The sequence below is a fragment of the Anser brachyrhynchus genome (assembly GCF_964034855.1).
Source record: "Anser brachyrhynchus genome assembly, chromosome: Z".
NCBI classification, from domain to species: Eukaryota; Metazoa; Chordata; class Aves; order Anseriformes; family Anatidae; genus Anser; species Anser brachyrhynchus.
The window spans coordinates 62,307,340-62,331,439 of record NC_137697.1 but is presented as its reverse complement, the minus strand read 5'-3'; the positions used below and the strand labels follow the sequence as shown (position 1 = coordinate 62,331,439).

Below are 24,100 nucleotides of genomic sequence, written 5' to 3'. Positions count from 1 at the left end.
AGTGTATGACGCTGAATTTGCTGAATTTTGTGAGGTTCCTAATGACATGACAATTTTTTGACATCTCTCTGAATGGCAGCTCTACCCTCCTGCTGTACATCAGCTGCTCCTCCCAGGTCAGTGTCACCTGCAGCCTTGTTGTGCTTGCCTTCCACCCCATCAACCAGGTTAACAGGAACATGATCAGCAGCCTCTTATACAGCATCAATCCCCAAGAAAGCCTCTCCTAAACAGCTGTCATGTCAGCTGTTAATTGTTGATCATTGGAGCTCCGAAGTCAGCCAGCTCTTTGCTTACTTTGTAGACACATTCGCCTCATCTGTATCTTCTCAGTTTGGTTACCAGGATACTGTAAAGAAATGTCAAGTGAGTTTCTGAAATTTTTCACTCAAATATAACCATCACTACCTCAAAACCTGTCACCCTGGTTAGATACTATTAGCTCTGTTAACCAATCTGGTATGAATGCGTGTATGCTGTTTTTCCTTCTCTCTCCTTTCCCCACTTGTTTTTGTGGTACGTTTCACTAATCCTCTGCTACCGCCCTTGTTGATTTTTCCCCCCTGCCCGCCCTCATAATTGCTACATAACCTATGTTTGCAAACATTAATAAATACCAAACCAAAGCAGTGGCTCATAACAGAATGGCATTAAAGAATAACTAAATAGGGTTTGAGGGATTATAACCACTGTACTGTTACAAATGTCAAAGACATTACCAAAGTAGTTTTAGAGACTGAAGCTCTAAGATACTTAGATTTCTAAATCCCTTGAAACTGCTTGAGTTTAAAATGCATACATACCATTCAGCAATGGTATGGCATCTCTGCTTAAATTCCACAGTGCACGCAGATGCCATACGCAGAAGAATGTTTGTTATACTTGATGGCCTTTTTTTTTTTTTAATCAACTTGGAGATGGCCTTCAAGGAGGCAGTTAAAAGCAACTTAATGCATTGCATACTGCATCATTCAACTTAATGTCTGTTTCTGCACACATGAGGGTTTTCAAAAGAACTTAAATGGTCAAATTCCAAGTTCAAGAGAACTTAGAAATAGGTGTAGGTCTCCAAGAGAAACACCACATCTGGATTTAATTGCTCATCTCTTTGGTATTTTAATGAAGAAATTCCCTATTAGAGAGTACAATTAACAAGTACTTATATTAAAAAGTGCAAAACACATTTAAATCCTAATGATTTTACAGACTAAGAGCTCAGTCTGATGAACACACTTAATAAAGAGAGAGCAGTTACCAAGTTTCTAAACGAAGTCTCACTAGATACTAAGGGAAACCCTAAAGGGACTAATCCCCAATTACTTAAGAGTAATACTGACTTCAGAACTACCAAAATAAACAAGTTCCATATATTATAAAACTGAAGAGGACCACCACTGTTGTCCCACAGAAGTAACAAACCAAAAGAAGTCCCAAAATAGCTTTTTTGAGCACCTTTCTTTCTAAAATACCACTCTCTTGATTTACTATTTTCTAGCAGTTAACAATATAAACCAGTGTTAACAAAACTAGTCACTGTTAGTCACAGTCCTCTCAACAGTCTGACCTCACATCTGGGCTGCTTCTTGAAAACTCTCCTACAAAAAAAAAGTTCTTATAAAAAGTATTGGAACTCTGTTTACATCTGTTAAGCTGCAGATAGACATTACCCAGGGAATATCCTCTCAAAAACTGCAGCTTCCACCACATTGTTCTGCTGCTAGATACCTGACTTCTGCTCTTATTCCCATAGATTGATTACCCAAGGACAATTCTTACTATCCATCCATCCTCCAAGATCAGAAAACAGTCATTAATCGTTGTCTTTTCCCTGTCACCCAAGGAAGAAATACTCACAAAGACCAAAACTAAGTTTGTCTGATGATTAACTGAAGAAGTAATGGGTTTAGGTTTCTTGACTGTAGTTATACTGAGACTACCTAATTTTCAATGTTACTGTTCACTCTACCAGTTTTTCAGCACTGATATTTCTTTCTTCACAGGAATTATATCAGTACCTTTACTGACTCAATATGTAATAACATCTAAGAAGGTAAGGAGGTATTACAAGCTTTTTAAAAAAGAAAATTAAAAATCCCCTGCTAATAAGCCCTTTCTTCATAAATATAGTTCTATGTCAAGTTCTGTAGGATTTTTAACATTAAAGTCTGGAAGAATTATGTCAAGATGGTAACCACGGTGAAGTTGAAATTAACTACACATAATCACAGCATTAGCTTTCCTCCACTCTCCACCCCATTACTCAAGACTTCAAAAAAAATTAGATACCAAAAGAAAATTTTTAAACTGACATCTCTTGAAATATCTTGGATAAAAAAGGTTATCCAGGCCAATAAAAGACTCTAGCTTTAGTAACTGCCATTTTAGCACATATTCAAAGTATTGCTGGAAAGGCTACCATCTGAAACAAATATCCTATATTCCTCTTATAATTTTAAATGCACTTTTGGTATTTTTTTCTTTTTAGAATATAGAAGAAATGTAAACAGACATCTAGTATCTAAAGTAACTTATTTTTATTCTTCACATGGAAAAACACGACAGTTTAACTTTTCCAGCACTGGATTTCTCCAGATTGTTTGGCTTCCTGAATAAACCCACAAACTATAGGTGTTTTATATAAGATAAGGAGTATTTTCTTTCCACTTTCTGATGTGAGCATCCGAATACATCATTCCTGAACATTTCACATTCATTCCAATCTGGTCCATTTATTAACTCCCTTGTTCACATGATTCCCCTATTTTCAACTTCATTAAACTGGACTTTTGAAATAAATAGAAGTGTTGAAGTTCTGAAACTAGAAAGAAGTATTGGAATGAATGTCAATTTCAATGACACCACAAGAAAATGAAAATATTTTGTAAAAGACATTCTAAGGGTGTATTAGTAGACACTGAAAAAAATGTACAAAAAATGTGCCTTTTAAGATGCTCCTTCCAAAACCTAAGGAACATGCACACTGAATTTTATGTAAAATGTCTAGTCTTTTGGATGTCAATTGATTGTCTGCTTGGAAAATTAAAAAAATATATATATATTATCAATCATTAATATAGACACAATTAAGAAAAACGTGTAGAGAGAAATAAAGATCCGGGACGATAAGTGTTTGACTACTTATTAGGTAAGAAAAAATACCATTCACGTTTACAGCATAAATTATCTACAGTCTACTACTGATGTGCCAGAAGAGCCATAGTAAGAAACTCCCAGGACACTCTTTATCTGTTTCCTTTACATAGGGCCAAGCAAGACAAAAACTAAGTGCAGCAAGGACACATCCTCCTTTATGTGACTAAGCTGAAGCAGCTGGACATTCATGAGAAGACAAGTGAACCCAAACCATCTGTTACAGAGAGTTTGAAGGTCCTTAATATTGACATAGAAGCTTAATAGCTTTATGAACCGAGGAAAAGAATTTATAGAAACTTAACAGAAATGATAGGCCTAATTAGTGTAACTCGGAAATGGTACGTAGGAAGACAGAGGTAAAAATAGTTGAGGACAATGTTTTAGAAGGCAAAGGAAAGCTGTGCTTCCAGTCACAACACAGTTGAGCACCAGGCTGACATCCAGGAATCTAAGGGTTGATTATTTGTTCCAAGCAAAAAATATTACAGAATTTGACAAAAAACATTTCAGCAGAGCTCATGGAACAAAACTATGATCCAGTTAAAGCTATGAAAGAGACAAGGGAAAACCAAATCCAGTGCAGACAGCATTTGACGTTAAAAAAATGAAGAAGTAACAAACATGAGCATTAAAAGGGGTAAATCTGGAACAGGTACTAGATGATGGAATGAAATAAATCCGTTGGGAGGAGAGATGACAGCAACAACCACTTTCCGTAACTGAAACAGAAGACAAGAAAAATACATAAATGAAAGGCTTGCCAAAAAACTACAGGTGGAAGAAGTCAGATGATCTTGACAATTCATTCTCAGGGAAGGCAGGAAAAAAAAAAAAAAATCTGGATATACAGAATTCTGCCAAATTCTCACTCATAAAATGCAAGAAAAATTAAAGAATTGGCTGCACCTAAACCAAGCCTTTGGGTATAGAGATAAGAGTCTTGAGCTCTCATCTACCATCACACTGTAAACAGGAAAAAATACATACTGGTTTTTAGTTTTTTGCTTTGTGTTATGTTTATAAAAATCAATAGCAATTCTTGTAAAGGTACCGTTTGTATTTTTATGCGATTAAATTGAGGTTTGATCACTGTTGAAACATCTTTGGCTTCTCTTACAATAAACTACCATCCCCAAGGCAAAGTTACACTTGATGTAATTACAGAAAAGCAGCAGATCAAAGGCACTACAGTTGCTTTAATTAACAAGATTATTCTCTGCTGCAGTTCTTGTCTCTGGTTGTGCTTCTACTAGTACTTAGTTATCCATAGTCAAAAGGATGTGGCCAGCATGACGTTGGCTTTTTTTTTTTTTTTTAATTCCAGCAGATCAAAATGTATGCCTACTAAGTTGGACAAGCACAAAATAAGTGGCCTAAAAAGGTCAGTACTCATTAGTCTGTTCAGAATATAATAGGAAATGAATAAATGCCTTCGAAGTTTAGCTGAGCAGAAAGAAGAACCATTCAAGTCAGTGAAATTTTCAATTCATCAACAGCACTGGCACCAGTCATTACTGTTAATTCAGGACAAGGAAACGATAGCATGATAAATTATTATAGATACAGTAACTACTAATTGCAGAATAAAAATAAACTGAAACCCACCGAACAAGGCTTAGTTTGATATTTTATATTTCAAACCAATACAAGCCACAGAATTTAATATGCAAACTACAGTCATTTCAAAGCAACATTAATAAAAGTGTGGCAGATTAAAAGAAATCACAGGCATTGAACTTGGGAACTGTACTAATGCTTGGTCATTCTTCCCACTTACCTGTAGCATCTCTTCCTAAAATGTGATACAAATTACATGTATCTTGGTGTATGCATCAATTTCAGTAAAGTTTCAACTTTACCTATAGTTGGTAAATTCTACATGTACTTTATTTCTTAGTAAGTAATTTCAGCAGTCCCTCCTAACATTGTTTAAAATTCCTTTATTTGGGAGGTTCCTACTAAAAAAGATTAAAAACTTGAGACATATTCATATAAGAAAAATAAACGTAATTTTTAACTGGTAGGGACTTTCAGACTTGTGCATGCTTGCTTTCAACACCCACAACTCCACTAAAATTTCTTAGCCTCTTCAGAAGAGCTGACGTATTACTGCCTAAATATCTCTATTGCTCCAATGACAGGAAAATCTACATAACCACTTAAAGCTGAAATCACTGCAAGGCCAAAAAATAAAAAGTTTTTGCATTTTTTTTTCAGTTGTAAAAATAAGTGTTTACTGTTTAATAACCCTGCATTAGGCTATAAAACCTTTAAGGAATGTTTTCGCTTAAATGCACAAATGTTAAGCAAAAGACAACAATAACTTGTTGATTCTCAGCTGGCCAGTACAGCACAATGAACTCAAAGTCTGGGGGCTGGTGTGAGCTGGCTCAGGTCTGGATATGAATACATAAATCAGGTATCAAAAAGAAAGCTGTCGTGGCAACAGAGCGATTCCTCATGCCACTCATGTTAGCTACAGGGTCATCAAAGAGCCAGATCAGGGTCAGGCACAATTTACACCAAGATCTCTTATTCTGAGTTGCTTAAGCTTATGGAAACTGGAATACATTTACATCCCTACATTTACATCCCTACCTCTCTGTATTAAATTACATACATATTTGAAGTGATTTATATACAGAAAAACAACTAAATTATAAGAATAAAAAAAATGAAATATTTTACTTTCACGGTAGTGAGATATCTTTGCCAACACTTCTAATTATTTTTTGAAGAAATACAACTTATGGGGTGGCAAGACTATATTTTCTGTAACTATTTAATCATGCTTATCTGTGTTGAAACTAGTTTACAAAGGTGTTACTAATTCACCACTTCGGGGAATGCTGTGCCCACATTTGGGCTACAGTTTAAAAAGTCATGCATGCAGATACTAGACTGACACAAATGTACAACAGAATTGCAAATGCACTGTGTTTTCTGCAAAGTAATCACAGAACATCCCAAGCTGGAAAGGACCCACAGGAATCATTGAGTCCAACTCCTGGCTCCACAGAGGACCACCCAAAAATCAGACCATCAGACCGTGTGTCTGAGAGCGCTGTCCAAACACTTCTTGAACTCTGTCAGTCTTAGTGCCGTGACCCCTGCCCTGGGGAGCCTGTCCCAGTGCCCGACCACCCTCTGGGTGAAGAGCACAGAATCATGGAAAAAGTTACAAGAAATAAAGTTAAGTTATAGAGGCGAAACTCCATGAGGATTTAATAACTGTGGATTCCTTATGTTATAATGCAACACACAAAACAATTCAGCCTGTTTGCTATTAGCAGCAGCAAAGACAGCTGTTTTAATAAGGACAAAACACCTTCACCACCATGTCTTCCTGCTGGTCACTGCCCTCCTCCCCATTGGAAAAGTGAGCAAATCTTCCACACACGTCCAAACGCAGACTTAAGATTTAAATTTTTCAACATGATCACTCCTCACACATGCTCTGTTAGACATATCAGCAAAACACCGAATACTATCTACCAAAATACCTTACTCATCAAATGCTGACACTGCAGACATTTCTGAGACACTGCGACGTAAACTCTGGTATGTGGCATCATCATAATGTAACCTATGACTGTGAACAAGGAAAGCTAGGAGGTCAGTTTCATGTTTAAAAAGGACTATCTCTACAGGCTTTTTGCTCCATTTCAGAATTAAATTTTATTATTTAAAGCTTGTTATTAATAACTTTCTGTATAAATAATTTTATAAATAATTGTTATTTATAATTGTATTAAAATTGCATTGGTGCGTTTTATAATTAATTTATTAACAATATTTATTGCATTATTGTAGTGCTCTGGATCTCCTGATCAGGAAGGAGATGAAGCCTTCTTCAGACAACTAGAAGAAGCCTTATGTTCACAGGTCTTGGTCCTCGTGGGCATTTCCAGCCATCCTGGTATCTGCCAGGAGGACTACAGCCGGGCTCAAGCAATACAGACCTGAGTGGGTTGATGACAACTTCCCAGCTCAAGTGATTGAGAAGCCCACAGGGGAAGTTGCTGTGCTGAACCCGGTGGGTACAAACAAGACAGAACTGCTCAGGGGTGTGAAAGCTAGAGGCAGCCATGGCTGCAGTGACCATGATATGGCAGTTCAGGATCCTAAGAGAACAGGGCAAAAAGGTAGGGCAAAAAGGATGTGTATAATCACAGCATAAATACATACTGTTCGGATTTAGGAGTTTTTGAAAGTGCTAATAGTTGTTTAAAAAATAAAATAAAATACCCTCAATGCACTTCTTAAGAACCTGGCATAGTAAAATCCATTTAAGTCATGCCTGTCACCACGCACATTTTCTTTTCTCAAAGCAAATATAACAGGAAATGCATGAAGCTTTTTATAAATATCTTACATTGCAAAATAGTCAGTCACTTCTTACAAGTCATGAACCATAGGAAAATATATAGGTTTAGCTGCATAAGCAGTTTATTTAAACAGTGATAAGCAACCAGTACTTTCAGGAAGTAAAGAATTGCAATATGCTTAGAGCAGTGAAAATAAATGCCTACAGCTCATATTTTAAGAACTTCAAAGAAATCAAAGGCTAAGAAGCAATTTATGCACAAGGCATTGCTAAAAGAATTAATGCATGCTTATTTCGCTTTCTCTGATATTGTTAATTAAACATTAAAATTCATGTCTACACTTAAATACCTTACCGATGTGCTGTAAAGCAGCTGCATATATTTACTTGTGTTGAAGAAAGATCACATTACTTTTTCTCACTCAGTATTTGTAGGACTCAATAGGATTGTTAGTAAGTATTGGATACTTATGTAAGAACATTATATTTTTCTCAAAGTATGAAGTCAGACTGTTCCATCACATGTCATTATCCATCTATTGACCTTAACAGATTAACACATAGCCACATGGAACACCCATTGTAAGTATATGTAATATTTTAGGTATAGGCAAAGGGAGCAATGGGATTAAAGGATTAAAGTTCTTCTCTCTCTCTTTTTTTTTTTTTAACTTGAAATACAAATACTGTTTCACAGCTAGTATCATAGTAGAACCTGAGAAAACACCACCAGTTGTTATCCTAATTTTACAACAAAAAAGTCTTGCAAACATACAGGAGTTTCCAGTAGAGATTTCTGATTGCCCACAAACTGAGACCAAGCAATGCCCAAACATATACCATAAATGATTCTCACAAGTCTTTCAACTTTTCCTGAAAACACTCCTCCTGAAGCTCTCCTACTACAGCAGAACTCAGCACATGCACAGTTAAGATGTGTAACAGCAAATCACTGTATACTTATAACTCTTGCACTACCAAATGGCTTTTTGCCTAAAAGCACAACAGGCATCCAGAAAAAGAATGAGCTTTAACCCACAAGTACACACTTTCAAAACGTTATGTGGCTCCAAGACTGTCACATCACATCATGTTGCACCAAATTGTGTATGGATGCTACTGTGGGGCTTGCTTATTTTGTTTTACATACTAACAGAAACTTGGATGCTACATTGAGCTTATTTTCCGTTTACAATATATGGGGTTAGGGATTCAACTCCTGATAGTAAAGTCAACACTTACATCTGCCGAGGAAGCCTTAAAAACTGACCAAATAGCCATCAGTGATTCAAAGTTAATCACCACTCACCTTTTGGTTTTGGCAGGCAAACAGAATATTTATCAAGTTGTAGCCTCAAGAATAGTCCAGCATAAAGTATGCTGCACATACTTCTTTTGCACCAGCAATATGCAATCTCTAACACCATCGAAGAGTAGGATCATTTCCCACAATCTCTTCGTAAACAAGCAATTCCACACACTTGCACATACATAAACACACACACGCACAAAAAAAAAAAACTTTCAAAACGTAAAATTTCTTTACAACATTTCATTTAAATTCACCATCATAACTTATCACTAATGCCACCATTTTCTCTGCAACCAAAAAAAAAAAAAGCTCTCTAAAGCATAATACTTACAAACATTCCACTCCTTCAACATTTTCAAGTCATTCATTTTATCTAAAATGAAAATTCACCTACCTTATTCCATCCTACATCTCCTTTTCACATCTTTACTGACTGAGTACTTGCTAGGAAGCTGTAAGTCAATTGTCTTGCCATATCAAAAAGTCAGTCCCCATGAGGGATCACCAAATCATGCTTAAGAAAACCCATTCTTCTGTGCATTTGTACTGAACTCAGACTATCACCACTACAAGTATTGAGTACAAATACTCTTAAATCACATCCACTAAGGTGCTTTATGGGGAAAATCTACTTTAAATCTACTTCTTCAGAAAATTTAGGAGTTCTTTTAGAGATATCTGCCCCCAACTATCATTCATGATAATATTCAGGGTAAAAATCATGTTTCACAATACGTCTTCCCATGACATACCCTAAGTCGCCTAAGTGTTCACTTTTGCTCCAAGTTGTGCCTCAGATTGCTATGATCAATGAAAACCATAGTTTAGTTAAACTGTTCCTGCGGTAGATGATGGAGAGAAAACACTTCACAAAGAGACTGATTGCACAGTACAGTCTGTCATCACAATATCCATCAAAACTTTTTTTTTTTAATTGTTACACTCATCACTTTCTTTGTTTCTTAAAAAGCACGTGGATCTGTGGTCTCTTTATCCTCCCTTCTTTCTCTGTCCCTGCATTTCTTTCAGTGTTCTTTGCAACAAGTAGATCTCATTTAGTGCTCTTCAGAAAGCCAGTGTTTTAACACTACATGGTGATGACAGGCTGAGTAAATACTTTCCATCACGTTTTACTAAGGAAAAAAAAAAAAAAACAAGATTCCTATTCTGAAAACCATTTTTGTATGTGACTCATCAGAGAGCCTGTCCAAAACTGAAGAAAACACAGCAGAGGTTGTGAAACACACTGACAAAATAAACAACAACCAGCAGCACCCCACAGGCATTACAGAACAACTCAAGGTTAAATGGCTGAATGACAGTAGGTTAACTCTCATTTCACAGTTCCTTGGCCCCTCAGGACTAGAAATAGCAAATGTGAGAAAACTTAAAAATCTACCACAGGTAAAACTTCACATAAGCAGAAACTATAATTAAAATACAGTTAGTGAACACTCACAAAATTCTGTGATTTACATGGGAAGAATTAGCATGTCTTTTGCAAAAGGAAATCCTGCTTTTCAAAACTACTGAGGACCTCAGAAACAGTCAACAAACATGTAGATGAGGGTGTTCTAGTTCTTAAAAACCAACCTGGATCTTCCAAAAGGCATTTAACAAAGTCCCATACCAAAAGGTTACCAGGAAACTATGCAGTCACAGCATGAGAAAGGGTCCTCACAAGAATAAACAGAAACACATTACCCAAGGTGCAAATCTCCAGCTCCCTCACACCTTGAATGTTGCGTGCAAAAGAAGGTAGAAGCCAGAATCAGAATAAACAAAAAGGGATAATTCTTCCAATTTGGGTTTTGTAGGCCTGAGGTGTCTTTTTGCCAACAAGACATTGTGGATACAAGAACTTTACATTTACATTCATGCACAGCAGGAAAACAATCTACTGGAGCATATTAATCACAAAGCCAAATCTCGCTCAAGAAGCCCCCTGAGCTAAAATTGTTGAAGAAAATGAGAGGAGCAAAAGGGAAGTCATGCATCTGTCCAGTTTTTACCTTGGCCATCAACTTTTACCCATGTTTGTTTGGTTTTTTTAAACAGCTAACTTTACACTTACAAATGTTATGACTGACACTATGCATACACTTGCAATGAAGTCAAAATTAGATATAGCATCAGAATGTTTACATAGCAGATCTGCTAGTAAACCTCATCAACTTTCATTTAAGGAACATTTACAAGACCTATTTACAGGAACCTCACCAAAAATGATCTCCTGAATTCTTAAGTTTTGAAGAGCTTTACTTTACAGTGACTACACCGACACTTCATAAAATTAGATGCCTCTCTATTTGTTTTGTCAATCAACAGAAACGCATCAAATCAATACAGGTACTAGAAAATATTTTATTTAGTGGTTTTGCACAAATTTTTTCCTTCAGGAGCCACTGAGGTATTGCCCAGTCACTACATGAGAAGGATATATATAAACCTAGCCTGGTTACATTGTATTTCTGTAAATCAGAAGTCACTGATAGGTTGAAAAATCTGAGTTCCCACCAAGCTGTATTAACCCCTCCACATCCCAGAGTGTGAACGGATTTTAGAATTTCCTAAAAACTGTTAGGTGTTGGTAGTTTCTTGCCTTCAAGCTGCACGTGGCACAGCGCCCAAAGCCTGGCCGCTCTCTGCATGTCGTATAGAGGACACCAGAGTCCCCTGCCCACCCTGACCTCGGTGCGGCCTGGGCAACCTGGACAAGGTTCCCCATGCCCACAGTGTACGAGGAGAGGTTTTGGGCTGGAACAGCCAGATTTACGCTGTGGGGGAAAACAATGAGGGACTGCATTTCTTCTCAGAAAGAGCAGTCAGGCACTGGAACGGGTTGCCCAGGGAGGTGGTGGAGTCACCGTCCCAGGGGGTGTTCAAGGAGAGGTTGGACCTGGTGCTTATGGACATGTTTTAGTGGGTGACATTGGTGGTAAGAGGATGGTTGGACCAGATGATCTCGGAGGTCTTTTCCAACACTAATGATTCTATGAAAACACAACAGCAGCTCTCACCCAGCGTCCCTAAATCCGCAGAAACCCCACACAAATGCCCGCTGCCCTCGCTGCCAGCAGCGGGGAAGCCGTTTCCCAACGCACGGATCACAACTCCGCAGCAGCCACAAGGCACACCAAACCCCTCCAGCTGTCACCGCCCCGGCCCTCAGCGCAGCCTCCGGGCGGCGGGGCGGGGCGGGGGCCTGCCGTTGAGGCCGCCTGCGCTGTGCCGTGCCCCGCCCCGCCCCGCCCCGCCCCGCCCCGCCCCGCCCCAGCCCGCCCCGGCCCGGCCCGGCGGAGCCAGGCCTGGCCCGCAGCGGCCGCCGCCATCTCCCGCTCCCCTCGCAGTGCCGCCGGCTCCTCGCCGCGCCTCACCTGCAGCGGCCGCACTCCGGCCGCCTCTCGCAGCGCTCCACCGGCAGCTCCCACAGCCCCGCGCAGCATTCGCGGTCCTCGGGCGGGGACGGCGACGGCGACGGGGACTGGGACGGGGACGGGCCGGCGGCGCCGCTGCCGCCGCCTCGCTCCATGCCGGGGGTAGAGGGGGGCCGGTGCCCGCTGCCGCCGCCGGGGGGCGCCGGCGGTCAGGGAGAGGCGCCGCGGCGCCGCCCGCCATTTGCCCCGCCTCTCCCCCGCCGCAGAAGCCTTATGGCGGGCGCGGTGAGGTGGGGTCCGTGAGGCCTGAGGTGCGGGGCGACCGCATCGGCATCGCCCCGATGCGGCGTGATTTGGGTTTCAGAGACGGGCAGGTTGGAGGAGAGCCCTGCGGTCATCCAGTCCAACCGAGCCAAGGGTTGGGACTGCCGGCCCAGTTGTAAAAAATTTGTCACCAAAGTTGTGCAGTTGACCTCAGAAAACAACTGGTGTACAGTAGTTAATGAGTCTGCATACAGAAGATCCTCTCCTGAAAGTATCAACTGAGTTGTGCCGTTGTCATATTTTCTGTTGTGCATATAAAACATTTCTACACATTTAAAATCTTCAGAGCCGTTTGGTATAGTTTAGACTTGCTGGTAATAGGTACACACACAAGATGTTTTCCATTTATTTATTTGTTTATTTTTGTAGTTTGTTGCTTACAATAAACGTATTCAATTCCTACTAGAATGCATTTTAGTCAAAAGAATGGGATTTCTGAAGCTGGCTGTAAAATTAGTGTAAATTCAATAATTTGCTTTGCAAATTTAAAATTATAAAGCTATTTACTGCAACTATTATATGCTACCTAATGTGGGCTTGGAGGCCAATAGAGGTAAAAAGGGTTCAGTTTTCCCTTAACTGAAAGACAGCGTTGTCACAAGACACATTGGTATAAACTGCAAAGGATTTATTTTGACTTAATTATTAGAAGTAATGCCACTGTAGTGGACAGGAGAAAGAGTATTGTTAAGTTAGCCCAGGGTCATCTTCACCCTTCCAGTTGCCAAAAAGAGTTTCCCATGCACTGCTACTGGCAGTAACATGGACACAGCGTCCCATGGGAGTCCACAAAGAGCAAATCTTGTAAGGATAATCAGCCTCAGTCATAAGCTTAAACCACTCTAGTCTGATACACACACAGAAGAAAATTAATATACTGACAGATGCGTAAAAGTAATAATAAAGGTACATGGGGTGATTTTATTGATGAGGGAATGGGCAAATGTAGCAGAGATAAGCCACAGGCTAAGTAGACAAATATAGTGCTTCTTGTATATATCCATCTGAAGAGCGAAGTGGGTAGTTTAAGGCAAAGCAAAATGTTGGTACAAGACCAAGCTGGGATAAACTACCCATGCCTAAAACATATGTCTGAATTTAGCGGGTTCCTGTTATGAGAACACTGCTGTTCTGGACTACAAACAAACACAAAAGGAATTTAAAACCAGCCCAACCCTAGCTTTCTGGGGAACAGAGTTAGTATTTGTTATTTACACATTGTACCGGAACTTAACAGACCAGTAACTTCTCTAATAACAGGCCAGCAAACTACAAACCTGACACCAAATAGTTATTTAAAACAAAGCAATGCAGAAGCACAATTTCTAGGCCAAAGAGTCTAAAGTTTAAGAGAAATGTTTCAATATTAAAGATAGAGGCAAAAAGGTAAATATTTTTTATGACTTCCTGATAATCATTTTTTTGCAGACTAATATGGAAGGTATGTCCATACTACAGTGCATAACTACCTTGAGTATTTGCTGTGCATACCCCAATCCAAATTAACACCTCCCCCATCCAATTGGAGACCTGAGGAACTCACAGCATCTCTTTGGATCTATGTTTGCAATCTGTAAATTCACCACCTCAGTCGACAGCATGACTGGGAGCTTCTTTTCTGCACTTAATACTCCTTCATGTACTGCACTGTTCCCTTTTTTGAGACTGTGAGTGATCACATGTTTGGTGACTATCTATAGACTCACCAGATTATGGAAAGTCCATTATATTTTATGGAAAGTACCATTCCTATACGTGTCCAATCTCTTCTTCATTATTATATAAATCAGTTCACATTTATTCTAGGATTTGCCCAAACCAAGCAAGAACAAGTTACACTTCTTGCTGTTACCAGTAGGGTACCCAGAAAAGTCCCCTGGATAAGTTCAATTTAACATATATTTGTTTCCAGGAGATGTGAAGAAGACACTTTTCCAGGGCAGCAGTTTTCCAACCAGCATACTCAAATGGCAGGTATTCTCCAGCAGCTTTAGCGAGTTCGGTGCAAAGCAGCACATTTCTACTCCCTGTCTCAACTCGTGGTTTCAAGTACCAACACAAGGCATATGAAATTCTGCTGAGCTTATGACCCGCTTTTGCAAAAGCTACAGCCTCACACAGAATACGCTTTCATGATGGCTCACAAATGTTGAATTCAGGCTTCTTTTTCTTTCCCGCCCTCCCCCATACGTAGCTATACATTCACAGGGTTGCTCCAAAAGCCAGCAGCTAAGCAGGATGAACTGCCTGAACAGGCTTCCAGCAGGGGCACCAGCGTCAGCACCAAGTGTAGGGTGCAAACGTGGAGGCAGAGCTTGGAAGCCACGACTGGCTAAGCTGCTGTCTCGGCACACTGCCAGCAAGCCTGGGGAACGGAGCAGCACAGAGGACAGTGAACCAAATTTAGAGGCAGAAGCACTGGAAGCGCACAAGTGGAAACAAGGTTGGAAAATGTGGGCTAGGAGATACTCACACAAACATTCATGCTACAGTGAGAAAGGTGGTTTTTTTTTTTGTTTGTTTGTTTTCATTTTTTTCTATCACAGCTTCTCACAACAGAAGGCAGGTGTTTTTTGTAAAGAAAAATGACATTTGCAAAGCACCTTCTGAGATGGGAACATTTGTGAACAGAAGCCTACATGGACATATAGAAGCCAGTATATTAGGTAAGGGGGTGCATGAGTTATGTTGGTAAACACCTCAGTGGATGACAATTGGTACGTGCCAGGCAGGTTTGGGAGCATCTCAACTACTCAGAACAAGGAACTGGTGATTTCTAGGGAAGAGCTTTATTTCTGTTTGACTCAAGCACATGCTGACCAGATTTGCCAGCCCACTGCTTAATGCAGGCCTTTTGGAAGCAAAAAGAAGAGTTTAATGGGACAAGCCAGCTGGTCAGTATAACACAACTCCAGCCTAACAACAAGGATTTTGTGACAAGTTCTCTTGGAGGTGTTGTATTTTTCCACATGCAGAGATGCTGTGAGGCTCAAGAGCAAAAGCTGAGTCTGACAATATCCATACTGGGATGTGCCATAGTATAACTGAGTTACAATGCAAAAGCTGGGAGTAAACTATCCTGTCCCGTTTCTTTACCTGGGCAGCTAAGGATTACACATACAAAAAAAAAATGTAAAAATCATTTAGCCATGCAGTACTGAAAAAATGATTACATAGTAAGAACAATGTAATGATGTAGAATGTGTCATGTGTCTCCATCTGTTGAGTTTGTGAGCTTCAGACTTTCTATTTAAAGTCTTTGGACTTGTCTGTCATTTCTGATAACTTACTGCTTTGTAACAACTGACAGCAAGTGACTTGAAAAACACAGAATTCATTTCAGGTGTTTTAGTCATTACCAAGTGGTTGGAAATGTCTTTTACATACCCAAAGGAACAGCAGCAGCAACAGAAACATCCTGTTTGTTCCTTATTTTTCATCTGCATTTTTTTTTTGTTAACATAAGGGCTAAAATTTGTGCAACCATGTCCAAAATGCTTTGTAACAGTGATTATTCCTTTATTTTGTCTGATGAAAGTTTTTCTGCAGAGCTGGCTGTTGTTTTTTAACTCCTCTCTTCTGCATTGTTTGCTGTGAGAGAGAGAGACTTTCCACAAGTTTGTTTCCCTCTCAGAATCACAGGATTTGGGGGATAATAATGTTGATCCATTCAAACTTTTTTTTCTCTACAGCCTGGAGACACTCTGTAAGAAAAAGCTGTTATGAACTATTTCCATGCGAGGAAATAGCTCAAAATAACTATTTCATCTCAGCTGCCTCACAGTAGCTCCTGTATGTACACTTTGATTTTAGGTTATGACTACATGAATGAGCTACCATGGAATAATAAGGGTGTGACTTCGCAAGATAACTACTACACCACAACACTGTTGGTTTACATGTTCCCACATGCAGTAAATATGAGGAAGTGTTTTTCCTCCTTCTCCCTTTCATTTAGGGATAACTATCTCCCGTTTTGCAAAGGTAACAGTGTAGACTGATGCATGTTATGGGTATCACTATTTATTCTGTCAGTCTTACAGCACTCCATTCTTTTAGGGAATCTTCACTGGAACTAATTTTAACTAAATTATTTAAAGCTACTTACATTACAGTATTTACCTTCCAAGAAGATGGAAAGCACCGGGGCAGGACAAATACCAGTACAGACTACAGCTTTCTTATTTAAGTATCACCTGGCTTAGCCTTGGTGGCTTACATTGTTTAGTCTCATTTCGAAGACAGAATCACTTATGAGCCTGAAGACTGGTCTGTGACAATAGAGTTCTGCAGGCATCATTCGTCACTTGCAAATGACTGGCAGAGTCTGAAGTCTCTGGCACAGGCAGAATTACACCAGCAGATATTTCTGAAAAAGAGCATTTGAGCATTTTGCTTGCATTTGTTACTACAGAGTGATGCAAATTATGCAGAATGATAGTTACTCCTAAGGAATTCAATAAATACCCAAACACTTGCATGGCTGTTGGCAATTGACTTCAGCATTGTGTGTTTGGTGGGCAGGTGACGAGGGCTCTGCAAGTATTTGTGCCCAGTAAGACAATCACTTTTAACAGTGAATTACATGTCCTAGTGAGAGTTTTCAACAAGCATGCACACCTTGAGTTGTCAGTAAAACAAAAGTGGAGGAAAACCAGTCTTCCTCTGCTTGTTCCACCTCAGAGACTGATGGGTGCTGGCAGTGGAGCAGGTCTTAGATGATGCTGACAGCTGGCATCCTCCAGTCATCTTCCATCAAGCTTGAACGGGCACATTGTTCAAGCCTACACATATTTAGCAAACTTTAAGAGTCATAGCATATTTCTAAATGTGACACATAATTTGAAGATGTCTGTAAATTGTTGCTGCTGCCAAAAGTGGTGATCTTGCCTTTCTTCCCACACTCCCTGTCTCCCCGTGTGGTGACATGAGGACATGTTGCCACACAGACACCCAGCAAGTTTATCCCTCTGGTATATTTTCAGGCAGATCAGTGCAGTTTGCTCTTTGGCCAGCCAGGTATTAGTGCTGGCACAAGTGTGCAAGAAGGAGGAATGAGGAGGAGAGGAAAAAGCCCATCGTTTGGGAGCAGCCCATGCCGACGAATTTATGCTGGCAGGCGGGCAGCAGCCGGGTGAGGCACCCCCTTCTTGCAGACTGAAACACGTCTCCCTCCCTGCTGGCGTCGTTCAGATCTCCGGTGTCGGTAAAAAGGCAAAACAGCACTAGAAACGCACATGCAAGGAAAAACAAACTGCTTTTCTGGGTGTGTGCTGCTGCCCGGGTGGTGGCGCGCTGTTCTGTGCAATCGGGACGTGCTCACACTTAGCGCTGCAGGTTGTATAGGGTGTGGAAGAGAAAATAATTTGGAGAAATACATTACGGTATTAATTTGGATGCCAAAGTTGGCTCACAGATTTTATGTCTTTAAAAATTAGCTACCTTCTCAGCTGCTTTCATCTTTATATATTGCAAGTAGTTCTCCTATTTTGAATAAGAAACTGGTATGGAATTTCATAACATTTCATATTTTATGAGTTCACATGCAAGAGTCATCTCCTTGTTTGAAACAGCTTAGACCGTGCATCCAAGGTAAATGAAACACATTATATAACAGGTCATTCATTTTTATTCTTTTCTTCTAGGAAAAAAAAAAAAAAAGTGAGTATTTGTAAAATGTAAAGACATCTTTAAAGACAGTTTTTTAAGCACTGGTCTGAAAGTTTGCTAACAAAAGCTGATTTCTGCTGATTGTGCCATGGCCTCACTCCTGATACTGGGTTAATAACGGGGCTAATTATAATTACTAAACCTGTAACTGCAGCCTGCAATTGCAACTCAGGTGACCTGGAACACATTGCAGTAATAATCAACTCTTGCTAATTTTAAAATCCCTGCCTAAAATCGGATTCAAAAATCAAAACCTATGCACTGTATAGACACAAGTATAGCTGGTCTTATAATCTTGATCTGTCATTTGGTAGCTATAAAATCCAGCTGAAAATACAAAGAGCAAATGCAGAATGAAACAGGTGAAATTAAGTGATGGAGATACTGAAATAAGCAGGAGAGAGGCAGCCTTTGAAGTGGTATCAGCTAAAGTACTGCATGAAAGAGTCAGTATGTCCCCACAGCTTTGAAGTTTTAGAGTGCTTATGAGACAGTTTGTTTTCAGTATGCCCCGGTGGTGACTCCTACACTTTAGGTGTCTCTGGAAGGTTGACAAGCACTGATGGAGTCACTTATACCTGCCCCTTCAGCTGATGCAGAAGGGCATATCACAGGGAGAAAACAGAGATCACAATTACTCTATTTCTTTAGTGTTTTCTGCTTTGGTTCCAGTGTGCCCTTTCCTATGTGGGCAAAGGAGGCAGCCGTGGAAAGTCACAAGTGAATACTACTCCCTGCTCCATCTACCACAATAAGAGTAGCTGCACTGCCTTTGTTCCAAATATCCAAGCAAAAAAGTTAAAGGATGAAAAAAGTCCAAACAGTATTTGTCTTGCAATGTAACATGCATATTGTTTTGTGTTCCATCTATCAGAACAGCATAAACAAACAAGAGAGGTGGTGCATGTGATTCTTTCATAGCTATAAGAATGCACCTCCCAAAAAAAAAAAAAAAAAAAGGAAGTAGCTCTCATTTTAAATCCAAGAGGTTTGGGTCATTTGGAGAACATGACAATTCAGAGGGGAAATGTCAGGGTAATTTTACTCATGCCCATGTGCTTAGCAGCATCTTGCCATTGCTTAGTCTGGGAAATTTCACAGGGCAGCCACACAATACCTTCCATAGATCTGTTTTTCTGCTCCCATAAACACAGACTCCTAGGCAAGTCTACATGAAATGGTGTAAAAGCCTCAGGTAACAGCAGTGGCACAGGAGATTCAGCTGAGAATTGTTGTAAAGCACAATGGAATAAGACTATCAGTCTGCAAAATGTGAGCATCTGTCTTTCACAGCTTCATCTGTACACTGCTCAGGAAAATAATTGCCAGATACGAAAGTGCGCGGCAAGACAGAAAAGCTCTTTTCTTCCAAACAGGTATTCACACAGAGCCACTGCCTACAGATCAAACCCTAAATTACTATTATATGTTATCTGCAGATTATCTGCCCTCTCTTGTAGGCCTACACTACAGTCTGAGGACAGACCACAGCAAAGGGTGAGAGGTGCAAACATGGAACCAGCCTGCACCAGTTACTTTAATGTTAGTAGCCTCATGCATTGCATTAGGAGAGGTAAAAATAGTACATGGCACAGAAACTAAGGTGTATTTACAAGACATACACTTCCAGCAGAAGGAAATTTGAACAAAACCATGTCTGATCCAGACAAGTACAGAGCAAAGCAGATCTTATTCTCCTCTGCACTGGAAAGTGCATTTGGGGGGATGATTCAGGGTGCTACCTGCTGCTGGCCAGGGCCTTTCCTGGGTGCTTCCTGCTCACTGCCACAGGGCAAATCAGCCCTCTCACTCTGTGTCTAGCAGTGCAGATGTACTGTCTCTAATCCCTGTCTTTCATGTTGAGACACACTGCATCTATCACAGCCATACCCTTAAGCTGATATTTATTCTTACATTTGAGCCTTAATTGTTAAATGGATGCATGCAAACAACTAAGGGCATTTTTAGACAAAATATTGGTGGTGATACATGATGTGATACTGTCCCCTGTGGTTATCTCTGCTGAATCATCTCGGGTTGTGATTCTGTTTTTGTGTTGCTTTTAGTCATCTTGGGTACTCTGGTTTACACTTGCCAATCCTTCATCCTCCCAACAATATCGTTAATGATCTCAGGCATTTAAGGAAGCTTTGACTGAAGTTCATGGGCCTGTTTCCCCTACAAAGAGCTGTTTGCATAATAAAAAGTACTGTCAAGCAAAACATGATTTTTCTTCCTGTAGTTAGCAAATCAGACAGAGTAAAAATAAAATGCTTTATTTATTTTAGAGATCTTTAGATTTTTCTGAGCATCCAGCTTCCTTTTAAACGGAGTAATTTGAATTGTAATTTGAATGCTTTGCCAGACTCTGCCTAGATTCTTTTCCTCGGTCTGGATTGAATCTCTTCTCCCAAGAAGTTTTAACATTTCCAGAGCAGACTTTGAACAAAGCTAAATAACCTAAATATGGAGTTTCATGGAGTGGTATTGAGTAGTAAATAGTTGTGTTAGCACTGACTATTATGAGCTACTGCAGCTCTACCATCTGCTTGGTAGATGTTGCAGGAGGCATGATCAATACCTAAAATAATTGTCAGCGCAGACCCTGATGCAATGTGGCCCTGCAATGTACCTCCTAGGGCAATGTACCTCGCAGACCAGGACGTGGCATCAATATCATCTTCTGTCAGCAACCTCGACTCTGGCAGTCTGCAGATCCCCTCTGGCCTTGCAACCAGCCACAAGAGGGATTTGCTTAGAAGGATGCTGGGGCCTTTTCTGTCCGACACTGCCTCAGCATGGACAGCAGGCTGTGCTGGGGGTGAATGGAGTGGCAGGCTGCATTTGCACACTGGGAATCACTCCTAAACCGAGCTGCCCTGTGTAGGCACCTGATGTTAGTCCTGAGGCTGCAGAGGAAGGAAGGGGAAAACAGAGAAGGAGGGAAAGGCTATTTTGAAAAGCATCATAGACAACAGGATGGCAAAATCATTAAAAATAGCACAAGGAAACTGGAGGCAGAGGTGTATGTGGATATTATGAAGGAGCTTCCATATTAAGGAATACCAGGTTTGTGAGTTTAAGGCATATATTTGTATTTTATAGAATTGTCCATTAAGAGGGAGATTGGCTTACAGCAATAGGCTGACGCTCCAACAAGCACATCCTCAGGAGGATCAGAGCCTGCCCTGAAATCACTGGGAGCTGTGAAATCTTTGGGAGAAGACCAAAGAGCCTACTGGCACCATTTTTGTCCCAGGACTCTGCCCTGAACTTGCCATGTAATGCAGGCTGAAAGGCCACTAGCTGGAGCTGGCTCAAAACCACGGAGCAGTGCCCCAGTGAGGCGCAGCCAGCGCAGAGCTGTCAAGACTGCCACAGGTGCAGGCTATGGATCAACAGCCCATGGCCCACATGTTCCAACCTCCCCTCTGAATATAAATCCTCCACTCTAAATATAAAAATGGATCCAGGAAGAAAGAAGACTCGAGGATCCAAAATGTGGGAAGGTTTGGTGGAAGACACAGACTAATCTTTATCGATCTCTCTAGGTGTGTGAGGTGGAAAAACAAATTGCCTAGAAATAAAACGTTTGAGGGAAAAAATACAACTACACTAAGTAGACTGTGCGACAGAGCTTGGAAAGACAGGAAACTTCTCAGAAGAGAAGCTGCACAGCTGCAAACAATGTGCAACACCTGAAAAACGCTGCAACAGTTGCAGAAAGATATGTAAACAATTTGCACTAATTTGCAGTCAGGACAGAAAAAAACAAAATACCTAACAATTAGGAAAACAAGGCGTGATGGGAAGGCAGTGGAGTGAACAACCAAGAACACTAGCTAGAGCTAAATCTGACCTGAGAAAACTGCTTCTTTCACTGGTGATGGCATTCATGCAAATTGCAAATTAAACACTGATACTCGGGCATACACTGCAGCTAAAAATGTAGCTGCTGAATAAGAGAGAGAGGAAAAAAAATGAGAAAGGCAAATATGGAAATTCATGATAGCAAAGAAGACAATTCAATTGTTTGTCTCTCTCAAGATATCAGTTTCTTTAGTAGGAATTAAAGTTAGGAACTGATTTGTTTCGTACACTTATAAAAAAATAGTTAATATAATCTTTTCATTTTGTTCTGTTTTCTTCTGACAGCCATTTGTACTGTGCATATGTAGAGGAATGAAGAAAACAAACCAAACAAACAAACAAACAAACACCACCCTGGCATCAGTATATCTTTAGCAGCAGAATATGACTGGCTGAGTAAGCTGTGGAACACCAGATAATTGCCCAGGGATTCCTCCTCCCAGAAGGATTCCTCTCTCTAGTCATGAGAATAAAGCTCAAAGCACAGTGTAAACAGCCTTTAACATTATAAATATTTATTAAAAAAAAAAAAAAAAGGATTACAGATTCTGACTGTGGTCCTTGGGGGTAATCAAGTAGGAGATATTCTTTGTGGTAGAAGCAAATTAGAAATTCACAATATACGGAAAGGAGAAATAAAATGGTGTGCTTCCCAATACACAGTGACTGTTTTCTTTTCCCTGGATATTACTGTTTGACTAAATAACAGAATGTAAACAGGGAAGTAAAGATTCATAAGAGACACCTGATAAGACGCACGCTTTCAAAAGTATTTGAGAATTGTACTTTAAAATGATAGACTTTTACAGCGTGAGTAGTTTACTTAGATAACCCAGTGTCAGAAGTAATGAGGAATAAATTTGCAGAGATCACAGCAAAAGATGAGACTCTGCAGACACTTTGAAGGTCACCCTAGTAAGGCAGCTGGGGAATTGCGCAGAGCCCATATTACTTGTTCAATTCAGAGATATGTGTCATTGATAACTTCCTACTTTAAGGTAATAAAATGATGCTGGTGCAAAGATTAAGCAGGCTTCTGAAAAACATGGGGAGGTCATACACAGCATAACAAACTGTAAAAGAGAGGTCCACAGAGAAATAAAAAGTATGAAACTTGTAAAAGGTACTGATGTGGACAAAGGAGTGTATTCGTGGAGTTCAGGACACGTAGAAGGAAATTCTAAAGTAATTACATCCTGGGAAGACAGTGCTATGATGATCTGTCACTAGGCTGAAATTACATTATCAGAGGCTCTATTAACAAATCATCTCACAGAACACCATAAATCTGTATTTGTCAAACAAAAACCTTTAGCATTGATGGGTCTATTAATAGTTCATTCTAAGAGGTCAGGATTTTAAACTAATAGTGGGGCATTAAAGAGCTAAACAGGAAATATGCATTCCCAGATATTATCCAAAAAAGTGTTTGCTGGGAAGTGTGATAAAGGAGCAAGTAGATGTTTCAAAGTTTGGCCTTCGATGCAGGATCCAGGCTTGGCACTGCTGAACTTCGGAATTGTACCTTAAAAAACAGAAGGTCTCCAGGGGAAGTGTTAATTAATATAAAATAGTAACCAGAAATTTTCATTTCACCAAGGCAACAGAAAGTGTAACTGACACCAATTAATTTATAAAGAAAAATCCGGGTGCCTGGAGCTGCTGCCAGCAGGCCAGCCCTGGGGCCGGACCAGGCCGCTCAGGCAGGCAGGGAGCCCGCACGGTCCCGGGCAGCTCGGGCAGCTCGTGCCCCCCCTCACCTCTGCTCTTGGGGAGAGGTTTCCCAGTGCCAGGCTCTCATCTTCCCACCGTGCCCCACTGAGAAGAGCCCAGGTCAGGCTCTCTGGCAGCTCCCCATGGGCACAGGTGTGCTGCTGGGTGCTCCCAGCCCTGTCCTTTCTCCAGCCACAGCTGGGCCGCATCTCCTGGCCTCATATTTATGGTCCGAGCTGTGAGTCTGGCTGCAGGTCTGCATGAACCATTCCCCTTGTAAACAGCTTTGCAGAAAGAAAAAAAAAATCTGAAAGATAAATATAGAAAGCTGTATTTTTTCATAGTATTAATTCC

General features: G+C 40.4%; 1 protein-coding gene and 1 long non-coding RNA gene across 2 annotated transcripts in view; one reads left to right on the top strand and one right to left on the bottom strand.

The window, feature by feature from the left end:
* Positions 1-13,810, bottom strand: part of DTWD2 (DTW domain containing 2) — a 97,454-nt gene extending 83,644 nt beyond the window's left edge. Inside the window, exon 1 of the mRNA XM_080572935.1 lies at positions 12,170-13,810. Within this exon, the coding sequence (XP_080429061.1) occupies positions 12,170-12,324 (155 nt within the window). The 5' untranslated portion in view covers positions 12,325-13,810. The remainder of the gene's footprint in view (positions 1-12,169) is intronic.
* A 956-nt stretch (positions 13,811-14,766) lies between these two features.
* LOC308185709 lies at positions 14,767-22,686 on the top strand. Its single transcript, XR_013943645.1, has 3 exons — positions 14,767-14,993; positions 19,624-19,705; positions 22,319-22,686. It is a non-coding gene; the product is annotated as an uncharacterized lncRNA (long non-coding RNA).
* Positions 22,687-24,100: the final 1,414 nt, after the last annotated feature.